The sequence below is a fragment of the Onychostruthus taczanowskii genome, unplaced genomic scaffold (genome assembly GCF_017590055.1).
Source record: "Onychostruthus taczanowskii isolate IOZ18803 unplaced genomic scaffold, ASM1759005v1 scaffold63, whole genome shotgun sequence".
Taxonomy (NCBI): Eukaryota; Metazoa; Chordata; class Aves; order Passeriformes; family Passeridae; genus Onychostruthus; species Onychostruthus taczanowskii.
In genome coordinates this window covers 2,220,286-2,238,367 of record NW_024504012.1, presented here as the reverse complement: position 1 = coordinate 2,238,367, position 18,082 = coordinate 2,220,286, and the positions used below count along the sequence as shown (strand labels likewise).

Here is an 18,082-nt window from a genome sequence, read left to right as displayed (position 1 = left end):
AATCTTGGGGATGGTCCCATGCAGGGCCAGGAGCTGGACTCGAGGATCCTTGTGGCCTCCAACTCAGGATATTCCATGCTTTTTATTTTCCTGGATTCACGGCAGAGCTGCCGTTCCGGCTCTGAACAGCAGGTGGAAGCTGAGAGCCGCGTTTCGCAAAGGACACGGGCTTGTACAAAGGATACAGCACTGACGCAGAGCTCACTTAGGAGGGCTTGGTAAGAAAATATTTGAGTTTGCATTAACATCAACAACCTGAACTCGTGCACTAAAAGCCTGAAAAGCACGGGCAGTACAGGAATTACCACCAGCCATTTCAGAGCTTGTGGTGGCGAGGGAAAAGGCAGCAGTACATTAAAATGTACAAATCCTAAAGTAGGCTCTGTATGGAGTTTTAAATACCCATACAGGGCTCCTCTTTGGAAACAGAGACAGTGGGCCCACCATCTGCTCAGCTGGGGATAGTTTTTCCAACGTTTTGTTTCCCACTCCCCCGTGGAAAGGTTACGTTGCTCTCAATTTGGCTACAATTCCCTACGTCAGCTGGCTGGGGAAAACCAAACAGAGCTGGTATTTCTGTTTGCTTTTGGAAAGCTGGCTCAAAAAATTCATGCAAATAACCCCCATTATGATGCTTCGGAAGGCTGAGACATTTTGCACCTGGCTGCTAGCGGGAATCTCTCCTTTCTGTGCAACCTCAGCAATTGCTCATTCACCGATTTCCCTCTAACAAAGCAAACAACATTTCCAGTACAAAAAAGATGTTTGCAGCCCAAGCCCAATGCCACATTACACGACAGCACCTGTTTCTATTTATGTGGCTTTGGAAAGCTGGCTCAAAAAATTCATGCAAATAACCCCCATTATGATGCTTCGGAAGGCTGAGACATTTTGCACCTGGCTGCTAGCGGGAATCTCTCCTTTCTGTGCAACCTCAGCAATTGCTCATTCACCGATTTCCCTCTAACAAAGCAAACAACATTTCCAGTACAAAAAAAGATGTTTGCAGCCCAAGCTCAATACCACATTACACGACAGTACCTGTTTTTATTTATGTGGTTTTAAAACAACAGAATCCCTGCAGCTGATCAACCAGGGAGCAACAGGACAATTTCCCCTCTCCTTCCCTCTGTATTTCCAGCAATTACAATTAGATGTAAGGCGGCGATCCGATAAAATTAATGGAGGTGAAAATGAGAGTACATTCCTCCCATTATGCCTTTCAGGGCTTCCTGAACATGATGTGCAGGATATAGGTCAAACCCACACGCTCCTTCCCCTCTCAAAACACCCCCCTAAGGCAAACCTCTGAACGCCGCTTATGCAGCAAAGCCCGTTCTGCACAGGAAAAGGGCACGGGATCGCTGCAGCTCCCAGCTCTGAGCAGCTCCCCTGCTCTGGGGCAAGGCTGGAAGCATTTCAGCACACCCCACACCTTTAAGCACTCCCCACATCCTCAGCTTGGCCAAGACATGGGTCCAGCACCGCATTCCTGGTCCCTGCAGAGCGCTGACGTCACCCGGGAGCAGCGCTCACGGATGCCCAGGTACCTCAAACGCTGCTGCCTGGAAACAGCCTCTCCCAGGCTATTTTTAACGTGCAGCTGCCCACAGAAAGGGACACAGGTGAGGATTTTGGAGCTTAGCAATGAGGGCTGCACTGCCAGGTTTCATTCCTCCCCCCGCTCAGCTCCTCCAAAGCCTCCACAACATTATTTCAGGAAGAAAAGGCAGATGCTGACATTCGGTGACTCATGAGACACTAAGCCTGTTCTTTCCAGCCTTATTTTTAGCTCATTAGATCTCCATGTTTAGTTCCCATTACCAGACCCTAAAGGGTAATTTGGAGGCAGTTCATGGGTTGTATGTGCTTTCAAAGCACCTAAAATGCTCCAAAACACCCTGTGATGCTGCAGTGCTTCCTCTCACCTTAGGCTTGAACATCACATCATGCTGCTTTGGGTTGGGTTCTTTTCTGGGTTTTTTTTTCCCCTTAAGGACAGAATTCAAATAAACTGAGTCTTATTCCACTCCTTTATGGAGCAGCCATGGAGAAGGCAGTGCAGCCAGGACCATCCTGAGGCATGCCCTGCAGGAGCGGGCAGAAGAGCAGGGAAGCATTGCTGGGCAGCTCTTTTGGGGCTCTGTGGTCATGGAGGGGCCACTCTGCCCCCTGATTCCCATCTCCAAGCACACAAGGGGCGAACAAAACTGTATCCTGAGTTGGCAATTACAGAGGAAGGGAATTTCAATGGTTATTGCTGCTTAAACCTAAATCCCAGAATGGCTCAGGCTGGAAGGGACAGTGAGTCACCTGGTCCAACCTGTCTGCTCAAGCAGGGTCATCCCAGAGCATGTGGCACAGGCTCTTGTGAGCAATTACAGAGAGGAGAACTGGGAAGGAAAAGGCCCAAGTGAGAACTCCAATCTCACCAATCTCTAAAGGATGTGCTTGCTTTCAGTTAAGTTATCCTGGGCTCAGTTCCCCTCTCCCTGCCTCTCACTTTGCAGCAGCCTTTTCAGTGGCACCTGGGGTCACACTTGCTCCTGCTGCCTTTCTCACCAACCAGCTCTGCAATGCATTCAGCTCCTGAAAAAAATTCATTAAAAACCCAAATCACTCCCTGGTAAAATGCCCTAATCAGAACTAGCCCATTGTCTTCAGTCTTGGCCTCCAAGTCCTTCCTTTAATCACTTATCCTCCTTTTCCTCCTGCCTGCAGTTCTGTTTGATACCTTCCTTCCTTCTGTCCTCATTGGTATTCAGCTGGTGTGCAGAAATATGTTACTGCTCCAGGCAAGCAATTATAGCTGGGTCTCTGCTGGCTGGTCCTAGCAGCCCTCTTCACTTCTGCTCAGGGGGAGAGAAAATCAAGGCATTCATATTCTGCCCAGAGGCTCCATCAACTCCTGGCCTGCCGGTTTTCCAGGAGCAATACAGAGCTCTGCATATTTATGATGATGTCAGGGTCTATTTAAGCAGGAACTGTTTCATCCTGTGTGTTTTTTCTTTGTTTAATGAGGTGCTAGAAAACACCAAAAACCATGAGAGAGAGGCTCTGGATGAGATAAGCACTCTGGCAGATCTCAGCCTCTCCAGGAAGGCAAAAAGAGGAAGTTTTCAGTACCCCATGGCACCAGTGACATCCCCCCAAGGGAGGCATGAAGGACCTTCCTGCTCAAGCTCCAAAGGGCACTGTCACAGAGCAACCTCCTGAGCTGCTGTTATTCAAAGCAGCACCTGCAGGACAAAACAGCAGCAACACAAAACCTCTGAAGCTGCAGGTGCAGCTCAGAGCCTGAGGAGGGGCTGATTTCAGTGCTCACATTGCCATGCCTGCAGCCTGGAGGTGTGCAGTTATGTCAGAGGCTATGTGAGTCCACAATGCTGCTCCACTTGCCACAAAGCCTGTGGGATGCAGCGTGCCACGGGAGCTGTTTGCAGCCTTCACCACAGAATTTCCATTAGCATCCTCAGTTTACCCTGTAACATGCAATTCCAGCAGATCCTCTGCACAAATACACCTCAAATTGCTCCAGAAGGTCAACGAGATAAATAATGGATGGCTTCCACCTTTGAACTGAAGCTGTGAATGGCCACAGTCCCAGAAAACAGCCAAAGGCACTTGCAGCAGCAGAATTTACTGCCTGCAAAATCTGCTGATAGGCAATATCCTGGATCCCCAGACCAGCCCCAGGGACCACAGAATCTGACTGGCATTCTGAGGGAGCACTGCTCTGCAGAAATCACAGCCCCTTCGAAGCACAGGCAAGAGAAAAGGCTGCTTTCCATCAAAGAGAGACAGCGAGTGCTCTCCTGAATGCTGTTAATATTGACTTTACCTCCAAAGAATTCAGCTGTTTACCCTGCTGAATTATTCTGGGGAATGTAAACACTATATAGTATTCAACACAGCAAAAATCAATGCCATGTATTATTGAAGGGCTGGATAAGAGCACAATGGCCCTTGATAAGCATTCCTGGCGTGTCACCCACCGTGGGCTGTGCTGATGGGGAGCACTCTGATAACAGCTGGAGGTTATCAGGGAACACAGCCAGGTAAGCCCTGCTGCACAGAACACCAACCCAGCCACAGCAACTCTGCCAACTAAACAACCCCCGGTCCAGGCCTGCCAAAGGCAGCCTCAACCACAGATTGAAGCAGAAGCAAAGCACAAATGTATTTAGTGTGCAAGGCAGCTCTGAGCAGGCTAGGGATGGTGTGTGCCCATTAAGTCCATCCCAGCACACCACAGAGCAGGGTGACAGCCAGAAGTGACTTATCTACGTAAGAACTGCCATCAGAGTGACATCCCCAAGCATTTGTCTAACATCTCAGGGCTCACAGCACAGCACTACCTCTCCCCTCAGTAATTAGATCTCTTAACGAGCGGGTAGCGCTGCCTTTCTGCCCAGCCAGCACGTCCTGCTGTTTAACAATGATCAATGGCACAACCAGGACATGACACGGGACTTGATGCAGTTAAAAGGCAAAAATAACCCACGGGAGCACAGACAGGACTCGCTGTGGAGAGCTGGTGGGCCCTGCCAAACACCGACTCTTCCCTAAGAGCCTTCCCTTGCATTGTGCAAACCTCTGCAGTCGCCTCCGGGCACAATTTAAGCAAAGCAGCAGCGAAGAACTGTCAAGAGGCAACACCTCATCTCTTCTTTTAGCCAAGAGTCTACATTTGCAGAGCAGGGAAATCCCAAAATCGTGTTTGGATTAAAAACCCTCTGCAGGTTTGCGTTGGTTTGTGTCTAATTTCAAGACGTGGCAGCAAACTCCTGGCTTGTACCTCACCAAGTGACAAGTGTGATTGAACTGCAAACAGGAGGGAGCATATCAGTCATGGCTGAGATTTGAGCTGGTTCTTTTCTGGTACCTCCTGTAGCTTTTGAGAAGTGCTCTTAGGGAAAGTTTAATCTCTGCCTTGAGAAGGGTTTCCAATCAGCATTTGCCAGAAGTCTCACTAATAAGAATATCTGGATTCATGATCAGAAATGAATAGCATGGGGAGGGGGACACAATGTCACCTGCTGCCTCGGTAGTCCTTTGACATCCAACAGCAGATTCTTTCAAAATGCACTTCTTTTAAAAGCAAGAGAGAAAAAAATGTTAGATGACTGCATCTCCTACATTTCTGCACCACCACAGACTCCAGACCTGTGTGTGTCTGACAGGAAGATTGCTTGTAATGCAGCCACTTGCTTTCCTTAAAATGTTCCATTAAAAAAAGGGTCAGGCTTCCCACCTTAAGTGCCTGTGAAATTAAGAATCAGTAGGTCACCCTTTTAACTTACACCTCATTCATTAGCATTCCCATTTCCCCAGCCACCTTTAACACAAAGGCATAATAAGTGACATCTGTGTTATTCTAAGAAAACAAAAGCTACTTAGAGAGCTATAAAAATTTTAGTAACAACCAGTCGTAAACAGCAAAGAAAGTAATAAAGTATTTAAATTATTAAAAAAGAAAGTTTCCAATAATTTAAGAAACCCAACAAAAATAACTAAAACAGAGTGTACTCAACGTATTTTTATACTCCAAGACTTTTAAATTAAAGCAAAAAGTTAAAATAAAGTAACAAAATTAAATTTTAGTAGACACAGGGGTAACCTATTCAATATTAAATAAAACCTCAATACCTGTGACAAATAATTATGTTATAGTAAGAGGGCAACTAACCAATCTAAAAAAGCATATTTTTACAAATCATCAAAATATAAACTTCAAAAACAAGTGAAGATCCATAAATTTTTGTATATACTCAACTCTCCAAAGGCACTGTTGGGTAAGAATTCATTAAAACAACTAAAAGCAAAGATCACATTTAAAAATAAAGAACATTATTTTAAAAGTAAAAGATCAACAATTTGTAAAACATACTAAGCTTAATATTAACAATTAGTAAAACCAAAATTAAAAATAAAAGGTGGCTGCTCCTGCTGCAGCATTCCAGGGATGCTCCTGCAGCATTCCAGGGATGCTCCTGGCTCCACCCCAAGCACCATCACTGGGATACTGGGCTGGGTGTCAGCAATCAGCTGAGCTAACAGGAAACCAGGAGAAACCAGGGTACCACAGAGCCCTGAGGAGGTCAGAGGCCAGGATGAGAAATGTTTGCCCATGGCAACGCCTCCCAATTCCTCACTAATGACACTGCTGCCTCTCTGATGGAAAGGATCAGAAAGACTGCCTAATGAACACAACTCATTACTGGAGGCCTCCTGGGCACGGGATGACAGGGTTGCAGACAAAAATTCATCCTAGCTCCCAGCAATGTGACAGACTGTGCATGTTTTGGCTCCAAATAATCATCCTGCTGGAGTTGCCAGTGTGCTGTGCTAAGGGAAGGCGTGTGAAAACGGCAAGTATTAAGAAAGTAGCCAGTTAATCCCATTACAAAGTTTGTTTTACTTCAAGAGGTCAATCCAAGCACTCTATAAGGCTCTTGTGACACCTAAATCAAATGCTGACAGTTCTTTCAGGGCTGAGGAAGAGGGGGAGAGACAGGAGGTCTTGTACCAACACACAAATGAGGGAACAGGATCTCACAGATGCTGCTTGCTTCACTCTTTTGTGATTTTAAAAGCTTTGTGCTTACAAAAATTCTACATGTTCACTTATTTTGCCCTGCCCCACCCCCTAAAAATGAGCTTCTCCAGCTCAGTTGGGGGGCTCTACACTGTTGCACTGCTGTGATTTCAGTCCTAGCTCTCACATCACCTCACTGTCTCCTGCTGTAAGCATGTAGGATCACAGCGCTTTATTGTCCCACCTGCCAGCAGCCTCCCACCACGGGGGCTGCCACCTGCAGCTTCTAACACAGCAATGCCGAGGGCTAAGTGACACAAGCCACCACCCAGAGAGCTCAGGTGCAGCCAGGTACCTCCTGCAGCCCCCAGTGGCACAGCTGGATGTCACCCCAGCCTGCTGTGCGTCACCATCAGATGATGCTGATCAGAAACCTCTGCAGTCGCCTCCGGGCACAATTCAAGCAAAGCAGCAGTGAAGAACTGTCAAGAGGCAACATCTCCTGTCTTCTTTTAGCCAAGAGTCTACATTTGTAGAGAAGTCAGAACCCTCCTCAGGGACCTGCAGGGGACAGAGGGTGGCAGAAGCAGTGACCTGTCCCGGCGTGACGCGGTGTCACCGCTGGGAATGGCCAAAGCCATCCTGATTAATGAGGAGTGGGCAGCAGGGAGAGACCTGGGAATCTTCCACTGCATTTTCCAAAAGCTGCACATTTCCTATTCATCTTCCTCTGGTCAGACCTGCTTGAAGCTCTCTATTAATAAGGGACGGTCCAACACCTTCCATTAATCGCAGGATGGCTTTTGCCTTGACACTCCACATCTCTATTCCTTGGCCCTTTTCTCTCAGGGCTGCCTTTAAAAACCATAAATTAGACATTACTGCAGAGAAGCCTCTTTCTGAAGTGATGGGGAGAGCACTGACAGAAGCACTGCCCTTCAGAGACAGCTCTATTTAGTTAACTTCCATATTTTTAATTACTGCCAATTTCCTGGGCTGTTTAATGAGAAAGGGCATGGCAGTTCCATTATCTTAGACTGACCTAGGGCTCTCCAGGGCACCCCAAGCCAATGGCAACTGGTGTTCAGCAGGTTCATTTGGAGCACTTGGAAAAACCATGGGAGCAGAATGAAAGAAGAGATGCTCACTCAAGTTTCCAGGCCATGTGGATTAACTTTGGAATAATTCAGAGATTAATAAATAGCAGGATTATACTTAGAACACAAGGATTTAATTGAATAAGGTGCATGAATCAAACTGACAATGTCCATAAACCATCCTGCCTTTCAGTTAAAAGGATAAAATCCCACACAGCCAATAGCAAGGTAAACAAAAAATGTTCACACTGAACGAGCAAATCCCACAAAACAAGAATATTATGGAAGAGAGGCACTCAAGAAGTTTGGTTCTTCAAGCACAGAAGCTAAATCTATATTTTGGTATTTCCAATGAGACCATGTGAGCAAGCTGCATCAAGGTGAGAAAACTGTCAGCAGGAAAACCACGATGTCTCATTTGAAAAGGAATAAAGTTGGAGCACAAATCATGACTAAAGCTTCAGAAGTGACCAGCACTCCTTGAGTAGTACAACACAACTGTTTCTTAGAAGAGCTGAACACCTAAACATAACAACCCTATCCTACACAGCCTGAGTCAGGTCTGAGTGAGGAGTGAAACCAAAGCTGGCTATTCCAGATAAGTCAGTGTGCCTACTTTAATGCAAGCACAATTTATACAAGAAGGGATGCCCGTGGATTTCCCTCTGTGAGATCCCCTTGGTGTAAGGAGGACATGGTGTAAGGAACACATGCACCTGCTGGAGGGAGTCCAGAGGAGGCCATGAAGATGCTCAGAGGGATGAAACACCTCAGCTGTGGGGACATGCTGAGAGAGCTGAGAGTGTTCAGCCTGAAGAGGTGATCAGATGGCTCTAGTGAAACCTTAGAGCCCCTTCCAGTGCCTAAAGGGGCTCAAAGAGAGCTGGAGTGGGTCTTTGGACAAGGGTCTGGAGTGACAGGACAAATGGGAATAGCTACAAACTGACATAGGGCAGGGTTAGATTAGATGTGATGAAGAAATTCTTCTCTGTGAGGGTAGTGAGACCCTGGAACATGATGTCCACAGAAGTTGTGGAACACATCCCTGGAAGTGTTCAAGGCCAGGCTGGACAGGGCTTGGAGCAACCTGGCATAGTGTAAAGTATGTGGGTTGGAACTCCATGATCTTTAAAGTCCCTTCCAAGCCAAACCACTCCATGATTCTACAAATGCTGTGATAATGTGGACTGAAGTGGGAGCCTCTTTCCTGGTGCACTTGTCAAGCAGAGCACATCTGCTTTTGGCAGAATGAAAACACAGCAGAAAGCAGTTGCGTGTCAAAGCAACGCCGCACTCGGGGTGAATATTCCGCCGCAGGCTTGGGCTTAATCATCTGCTTCCCCAGCAGCACGTAGGTTTCCCTAGGGATTAAATAAGGCAATGCAACACTCTGTTGGCTGGCACTGGCAGGGAACTTAATGCCAGCACTGAGCTCCTTAGTGCAAAGCAAGGGTGGGAAAGAAGGGGACAGAGCGAGCAGGGACCGGCGGCTCCCCGGTTGCCAGGTAGCTTCGAGTTACAGGCATGCCTCATTTGCCTGAGCAAACACACCCTGCAGCACTATATTTACAGAACACGGCCTTTGCTTCCCATTCCTTCGGGAGAGATAAAAATACTGAGAATTCCTCCTCTGGGAACTCAGCAACAGTTGTCCTGGTGTTGTTGCTGTTGTCCCTGAAACGTGGCTGTGCTTGCGAGCCGTGCTGGAGTCTGCACTCGTCTGCGCCACCACTGCTTGCTCCAGCATTATGTTCTGGGGTAGCTCCTCTCCCATTTGCTTCACTAATCCCAGTGATTCCTGAATATCAAGATGACAGCTTGGAGTTACCCCTGTAAAGGTGGTCTGGTCCCAGACCAACAGCATTGCAAGTTTCGGAGCAAACTCCTAACAGAATTCACTTTGCTCTCTTAGCGGTCTGACATGCAAACTGCAATTAGCAGAGAAAATTGCACCCTGCATCTGAATCCAAGGGAAGGAAAGAAATGAAACAGCTTCTCTCAGGGAAGAAAGAATCGGAATTATGCACTGCCTGAGCAATATGAATTATTAAACAGGGATATTTTGGGGAAACAGATACTTGTCAAGAGCCCACAGTACATGGTGCTGCTGGGGGGATCCTTCACTAGAGGAGGTTTGGAGAAGGGAATACCGTGCAGGACTAGAACAGAAACATCACTTAGTAAGGTGGCATTTGTACATTTGTTTAGTTTGAGTTGTTTTCCAGCAGCAAGCCCAGGAAAACACAGAATGCTGTCAGTGCACTGTGTGTGCATTAGCTGCTCTCCACACCAGCAAACAGCCAAGCACACAGCTCATCTTCACAGCGCTGGCAGGCACTGACTAAAACCCACAGAGCACCTACAAACTAATCAGTGTTCACATGAAGGGAGGAAGATGAGACTTCTCAGAGGGCTGTGATGTCCCCAGGCCTCCCAAGTGGAGAACAGGCACTGGTGTCCATTACCTGACCTCCCAAGGAAAGAGCAGGGATTGCCCTCTTCTCCTGGCAGCCAAAAGCTGTCATTCCAGAGGTGTAAGTCATAGGCTTGCAAGCACAGGCATGAAAGACTGTTAAAATAAAACTCTTGATACCACAGAAACTAATAGGTTTGTTACTGAAATTTAGAGCAGGTTTGAGGAGCAAGGATCTTCACCAATTTGACACCTGTTTTGGGCAGCACTTTCTTCAGAACACACAGCTCCCCCCTACAGATGTTTAGGAGGTAAGAGAGGGGTGTTTGCTATCCTTGGGCAGACACAGAGAAGGTGTGGGTGAGCAGCACGTCTATTTTCAACAGTAGCATCATAACAACTTGATAACAAACCATCTGATTCCAAGTTCCAAACAAACTGGCCATCTGTAAAGCACTTTGATAAAACTGGCTTCTTAACAGGTACAGCACACAGAAAGTGCATTTGTGGCAGGATGGAACAGGCATACAGGCCTGAGGGGACATGTCCAGGGCTTTAGGCAGCCCTCTGAAAAGCCCAGCACAGTGACATTTACAAATCTCTGCTAACTTGTAATTTCCAAAGGCCACCAAGCTTACAAATTTTTTTTTGTATGACACCAACAACCCAACAACGATGTGCCACTGACAAAACAGGACAGACAAAAGCTGGGAGTCAGGAACTCTCACAGCAACTGGAACAAGGCTCATAAACACCTCATTAGAGCCCACTCCCTGCCAGACTGGGAAAGGGGACACCAGTTATGCGTGGCAGCGACCAGAACTGGGGTAGCAACACTGGCACGGATCAAAAGCTTCAAGGGCAGAGGAAAGAGAACTCTTTCAAACTCTTCAACAGGACCTTTTGACAGAGGCTGGTTTTCCTCTTGGTTCCAACCTGTCCTGGATTGTAGGATTTGTGTGTGTTCTATTTGCCATCTGTCAGAGCTGGGGCAATTCTCTGCTGTTCATTGGGCAGCTTTCCTTTATCTCTCCCACAACCAATCCTCCCTCCAGGAGATCCCTTCTGTTCATGGGCCATTAATTATTAATTATCTTCTGTTCATGGCCAGTGAGTGTCCCTGCATGGCTGACCAAAATCCATCACCCACTGGGAGATGCTCTGCCCAGGGGAGGAGCCAAGCATTCCTACCTGGATACAATCTGAGCCTGGAACAGCACAGCAGCCTTTGCCCACTGCATTCCCAGAGGAGCAGCTTTCTTCTGCCCTGCATTCCCAGAGGAAGAGCAGGCCCATCTCCAGCAGCCCTGGACCTTCAGAGGAAAACTCCAGCCTTGTGCAGGATCCCTGCTCCAGCAGAACCACAGCTGGCACTGCAGGAGGGCTGAGCCCCCATGGGATGGGACTGTGCCTCCCCCCTGACACACAGGGGGCCAGGGCCTGTTCTGACTCTGGCTGTGGTTTTTTTTTGTTTGTACTATTGCATTTGTATTTTAATTTTCCTAGTAAAGAACTGTTATTCCTACTCCCGTATATTTTCCTGAGAGCCCCTTAATTTCAAAATTATAATAATTCAGAGGGAGGGGGTTTACATTTTCCATTTCAAGGGAGGCTCCAGCCCTCCTTAGCAGACACCTGTCTTTTCAAACCAAGACACAACCCTACCCCAACTGAAGGCTCTGGCAATGTGTCCCTCCCAGAGGCAGGCAGAGGCATTAGTCAGCCTCCCCAGAGCAGCTCTGGCTACAGAAGATGTAAGCAGTGATTCTGAAGCCAGGGAATCATCCTAGGCTCTGGCAGTGGTGACTAACTGGACTGCAGGGCTGCAGAATGTCACTGAGCAAACAAGTTAAAACAGGAACGAGCTTCAGGGACAAGGCAGCATGGAGGAGATGCACAGGGGATGCTTCCAGAGGATGCTCCCACACCAGCTCTGGATACAGAGCCCAACTCCCAGCCTCCAGCCAGCTTGGGGCACTGCCCCTCCCTGCCATTAAAATACACTGACAAACATCATCAGTGTGACTCTGGGCCCAGCTATGTCAAAACAGACATTTCTTGGCCACGGGAAGGTTTCTAACAACCCTGCCACCCCTCCAAAAAACCCAGGATGTTAACTAGAATCGTGCCTTCAACACTTCTCCCTGCCTCACCACAGGAATATTCCAGGCTAAGTAATTGCTCACGACTGTGTGTGGTTGCTAATTTCTGGGTATATGGAAGGGAGATATTCTCAAATGAAAGAATACAGCTTTTAAGGTTTCAGAACAATGAAAGGCAGGGCAGGGCGACTGCCTGAAGTGCAGAAACTAAAAGCTTTTTCCTTCAGAACAAGAGTAGAATCGAGTAATTGTCGTTTCCAGGGAGATGAGGAACTTCAGGGATCAGAGCTCAATCTGCAGTTAAATGGATTGGAAACAACTCCTTACCAACTGCTGAAAAAACATGGATAGAATCACACAGGAAAATCAGAGAGAGCTTTTTTTTCCTGGCACTGTACACATGCCTTCACATTTAGGAATGATGGACTGACTATTTAGAAGATCCAGGTAAAATATTCATGAATGTTAAGGGAGAAGTATTTGCTGTGCTATCCCTTTCCTCATGTATCTCCCTCCCATTCACCTCCCTTCACAGCAAAACCTGACAGGTATTTCAGCTTTCAAAAGACAAACCTAAAAATTCCCTCCCCCGCTCCCTAAGTGCAACTCTAAGCAGACCAGGGATGTGAAAAACACCTAAAATAAGATCTTAAAACACTCTTTACAAGCTGGGCAGCCCCGTGCCTTTCCCCAGAGATGTTTCATAGGTGCCAAAACACAAGAAGCTTGAGTTTCAACGGGATGCCAGATTCTGAGCTTCTCTTGTGTAAAAAAAGCAAACCCCAGGAGCTGCACAGGATTCTCCAAAATCACCAATACCTTTGTGAGTGCTGTAGAGGGCTGCAAATGTCACCACGAAGAAGGTGGTGGAATATTTTCCAGCGTTAACCAGATGAAAGGCCCGTTTGTTATCGCGGTAACGGCGCAGGCACTGGATGAATCGCAACCAAGCAGGGATGCACTGGACAACTGCTCTCACTCCGTAGGAGTAGCTGTTACAAATCTGATTATCTGCAAGAAAAACAGGAGTTGAAGCTGTTAAGGCAAAGAGTTAGTAAGTTTAAGAACTGCTGTTGTCTTCCTGTCTGCAATATCACTTTATGGCAGTGATTCCCCACCAACAGCTGGCACACAAACAGCAAGAAGCCCAAAGTAGCTCAATATTCCATCTTGGAGGTGTTCAGGTGATGTGATATCAATAACACATCCAGACAGATCACCATCTAACTCCCTCATCCTGCCAGTATAACCAACATGCTAGATTAGAAATTATCTATTTTTAAATGTGCTCAGCGCTGTTGGCAGGACTGTGAATAATCAAATTAAGGATGGAATTACAAAAGGCCTTTGACACTGGATTTTTGTGCATAAATGGGAGAGCACTTAGAAACTCTGCAGGACAGCTCTAAAAGGCTACTTTGCCAAAGATGTCCTTGACCTGTTTTCCTTGTGCATTGTAATAGGAAAAAACACATTTCAGTATGGGATTGGGTTTAGTGTTTTTCACTTTGTTTTTTAAAAAGTAAAGCTAAGGTACAGTCTGGTTTCAAAAACTGAGATGAGAAGCAACCACACCACAATGCCATTGTGTCCCCTCCTCCATGTTTGAAGGCCTTCTTTTTATTAAGGCAATGACCAGGAAACCCTCAGCTTTTCCTGGAACTCCCTAAGAGCTCCATACTCTTCTGCTGTCTCAGCACATCTAAACCAAACACTCTGCTGCCTAACATTAATTTGTTTCTTATTCATACTAAGGGAGATACATTATTAGCTGATATTTATCCCAAAACACCGTGCTATCATTCCACGGCTCAGATTGGAAGAGGACAAATTGTTATGCACACAGCTGCTTTATGTATTTTAATTTTATTTTTAATAAGTAAATATTTAGCTGCTCGCAACGGTGTCTTTTAAAATGAAGGGAAAGATCAGACAGATTGGAAGAACAAAGTGAACACTGACGCTTATTGAAGCATACAGCAAATTCTCTCAGCAAGTGTCAAAACCATCAGACAATATGATTTGCCAGCAGTCACTGCTTAAAATGGAAAGTCAACGGTGAGGAGACAGGTACTGTTTTGCCACTGGGAAGGCCAAAGTCAAAATTCACATTCCAGCTCTGTGCTCCTTCTGGCTAGAAAATAAGGGAAGACAGAGCATGGACAACCCTGGCAGAGCAGCATCAACTCAAATCAAGTAAGAGGTGGCACCAGGAGCTCCTCCATCCTCTCTCGGAATGGAGCCCGTAAGAACCAGGCTACAGCACAGACAGCTGTGCTCAGCAAGCTCAGGATCCTCATGATGAGCAACAGGAAGAGGCTAAAGGCAAATACATGGTTAAACTACTACGAAATAAATCAACAATGCCAGAAAAATGGATTTCTCTTTCCAATCAGGAGTGCTGTGTCTAAATTCTTTGATGGATGTAGACATTGGGCCAAATAACTGGATTAGGAAATGAACACTGACGTGAAATTCCATTTCTCTGGATGGAAGTAAGAAAGAGGAGAATCTCTCTAATGTCACGTTTCCAAGAAATGCCAATTATTTTGGTTTCCTGTACTATTAATAACCTTCTTTAAAACAGACAATTAGGAAGTTGCCTGGCTCAGTGTTTCCCAGGTCATTTTGACCCCATTCCCAGGGGTCATCAGCATTACTCTACCTGTATCTGCCAGAAGTCCAGCATTGTCCTCCCACTGAACCTCAAAGCTGTAGAAGCAGATCATGTATTCCAAATCCATAAGTATCACGACCAGGCTGTTGAGCTGATCAGCCAGCCAGAAATCTGCAAAGCCTACCTTGTGGAAGGGAGCAGTGAATACTCGAAACTGTCAGGAAAAACAAAGCAGGAATAATTCATGGCTGTGTCAAAGGCATCCAAATGCAGTGGCAGGACATCACAGAACTGAACAAATATGGAAATAACAGAAATGCTTGAAGATTTATTGCTGACCTTTTGCTCCTGGTGACAAAAAAGGATAACTGTCTCCTCACTTTCAGTACAAAGAACATTCCTGCTTTCCTCCTCCTGCATGCATCTATTCCTGTGCCCCCCCAGCCTTTTGTTTTTTACTGGCAGAACAGCCCAGTCTTCTCTAGCCAAGCTCTTTCCCAGAAAATCCCAGAGTTCTACACAGCTCCATTTCTCTCATTGCCCCTCACTTTGATCAGCACTTTCTTTCAGGCACTTACACAGTGTCCATTGACATCTTCCACGTTTACCTTCCCCCTCACACTTGGGTTTAGACCCTCAGCACAGCCATTAGTCTGGTCATGCCTTGGCTTACTTAACACGAGTTGTTCTTTGGTGTTAGAAGTTGTGACAGTGAGGATTCTTACTGGGTCTGCCAATGCCTCCAGCAGGGAAAGGGTGAAAGAAAAGGCAGAGGAAATCCTATTGTCTGTCAGCTGGACTCCCCCTCAATACCAGTCCACTTTCCCTCTAAGCCTGAAGAGCAGTTTTGCTCCTTCCAAAGCAGACAGTTTTCTGCTCCATTACCTTTGATTACCCCTCTCCCTACCCAGTTAGTTGTAGTTACTAATGGCCAATTTCTCACAGAGAAGGCACCAGCACCATCCGGTCATTCTGGGATTTATGAACCTTTAAATTAATGAAAGCACAGGCTAACACTGATCTTTTATACTGCTCTCCTTATTAACCTGAAGGGTGCACAGCTGCAGAAAGCCAGGAAAGGACTGACACATCCCCATCAGCCTGTAATGCAGATTTAAGGCTCTGCTCCTAAAATTTCAAAGCCAAATAGGGGAATAAAAGTGGCATAAAGCAGATATGGATCTTGACCCAGAAAGCTCTGTGCTCATGTTGGATGGCACCTATTCCCAAGGGTCAAACAAGGCCAGCCTTTAGGGAGGGCTGTCTTCAAAGGTGCCCAGCTGCAGGACAGAGGTCAAAAACCACATAAGCCTTCCCTTACAAAAGCTCTTTCCTCTCTTTTCCCAACACTCCCTGATACTGTTTTTATCTCTTTCATCATAGACCATTGTTTTGTCCATGAACAAAGTCTAGCTAAGCAAATGAAATGTGAAAATAGCTTTACAGACAGATCTCCCTGGAAAAAAAAAAAAAAAAAAAAAAAAAAAAAAGAAAACAGGAAACAATAATACTCCTGTTATTTAATTTAGGGAAAAATACTTCAGCACTGCCAGGTTTCATATTTGCAGGGACTCCCATGGCAGGGAGGAATGATGAATCTGACTCCATGTTCTCAGAAGGATAATTTATTACTTTATAATATTATATTATATTAAAGAATACTATACTATACTAAAGAATACAGAAAGAACACTTACTCAATGCTAAAACGCTAATAATGAAACTTGTGACTCTTCCCAGAGTCCCAACACAGCTTGGTACTGACTGGCCAAAGAGACAAAACAACTCAGAGCAGAATCCAGTGAAACAATCACCTGTGGGTAAACAATCTCCACACACATTCCACATGAGCACAACACAGGAGAAGCAAATGAGATAAGAATTGTTTTCCTTTTCTCTGAGGCTTCTCAGCTTCCCAGGAGAAAAATCCTGGGCGAAGGAATTTTTTCAGAGAATGTGAATGCTACAGCCAGGTGACAGCATAAAACTTTTAAGAGAGTGGAAGTTTTCCACCTACAGGTTATAGCTGAGGAGGAGTCAACAGATAGATCCATGACATATCTGGCACTGGCATCTGAGTCAACCCTCCTCCAGAGCCTGAGCTGCCATCTGAACCTTCCCAATGCCATGTGCCAGGCACTGTGGCTTCTGCCTGCTGCCCCAATTCCAGTGGAGGTACCACAGCCAGCTCCTTGCCTCCCAGCTGAGAAGTGTCTGTAACATCCTCCAGATAAAGATAAAACCACAAAGCACCAGAGCTGCACCTCAGTTTCAATAACCAGCTGCAATTCTCCATCAACAATTCCACAGCCTGAGCACGGACTTCCTGGTGCTGATCCCTGCACTTTTAATTGGTGCTGAGATGCCAGATATCTGAGCTGAGCTGAACACTTGCTAGCTTTTCACCTCTCACAGACAGGCTCCCAGCACTGGTGTGGCCACTGAGCTCCTGCAGAGAGCCTGGGCACGGCGACATTCCCTGGGCTTGGATCCAATTCCTCCCTGTGAGCTGCTGTCCCCAGCCCACACAAGGGCACTCAGGGCCTTCTCATCTGGCAGCAAAGGCACAAAGAATGCTCACCTAAGCACTCAGGCAAGAAAGAAGAGCCTGGCAGGGAAATTAGACTTTACTACAGGCTAAATCACTTTTTTCACTCAGAGGAAGATCAATTCTGATGTTTTGCCATCCCTCAGGGATTAGCACAAGAGATCCCACCCTCAACCAGCAGTTGATGTCGGTCACAGAGGGAGGAAGGAAGCCTTTTAGATCCATGAGGAAATGCTAAACACACTCAAGCATGCCCCTGATTTGTTCCCAGAAAAACTGAAAGTGCCAGTAAAGCTCTGCTATACCTGGTATGTCAGTTTTGGCTGGAAATGAAACATATGAAGCACGTGAAGAAAAATGCTCACCAAACATAATTTTGTGTGAGCAGAACTGTTCTAAGACTTGCACTATTTAAACCTCCTTTCACCCAGAGAGCTGCTGGCAGCTGCATGGAGAAATACACACAAAAAAAGCTGCTCTTTATGTGGTCTGGCCTCTTCTTTCCCCTTCCTCCTTCCACATAATGCACACAAGTACCGTGTCATCTCCCACCATTAAGGTGATCTTGCATTTTGATGAAGCTTTTTTCCCCTAGGAGACCTTGGGATGAACTGGCCTCTGCACACTTAAGGTACTCCATGAACCTTATGGATGGATCCCTTCCAACTCGAGATTCTCCATGGTTCAGGTTTGGTGAAGAGAGACTGTTTACAAGGGCATTGGACAAGGGGGAATGGCTTGAAACTGATAGAGTGTAGGTTTAGATT

General features: G+C 46.3%; 1 protein-coding gene across 2 annotated transcripts in view; it reads right to left on the bottom strand.

Moving 5' to 3' along the window:
- XPR1 (xenotropic and polytropic retrovirus receptor 1) overlaps nt 1-18,082 on the bottom strand; it is a 117,458-nt gene that overhangs the window by 9,248 nt on the left and 90,128 nt on the right. For both annotated transcript variants that reach the window (XM_041420020.1, XM_041420021.1), the window contains exons 10-11: nt 14,816-14,981; nt 12,970-13,161 (exon numbers count right to left, since the gene is read on the bottom strand). In XM_041420020.1, coding sequence (XP_041275954.1) covers nt 12,970-13,161; nt 14,816-14,981 — 358 coding nt within the window. The remainder of the gene's footprint in view (nt 1-12,969; nt 13,162-14,815; nt 14,982-18,082) is intronic.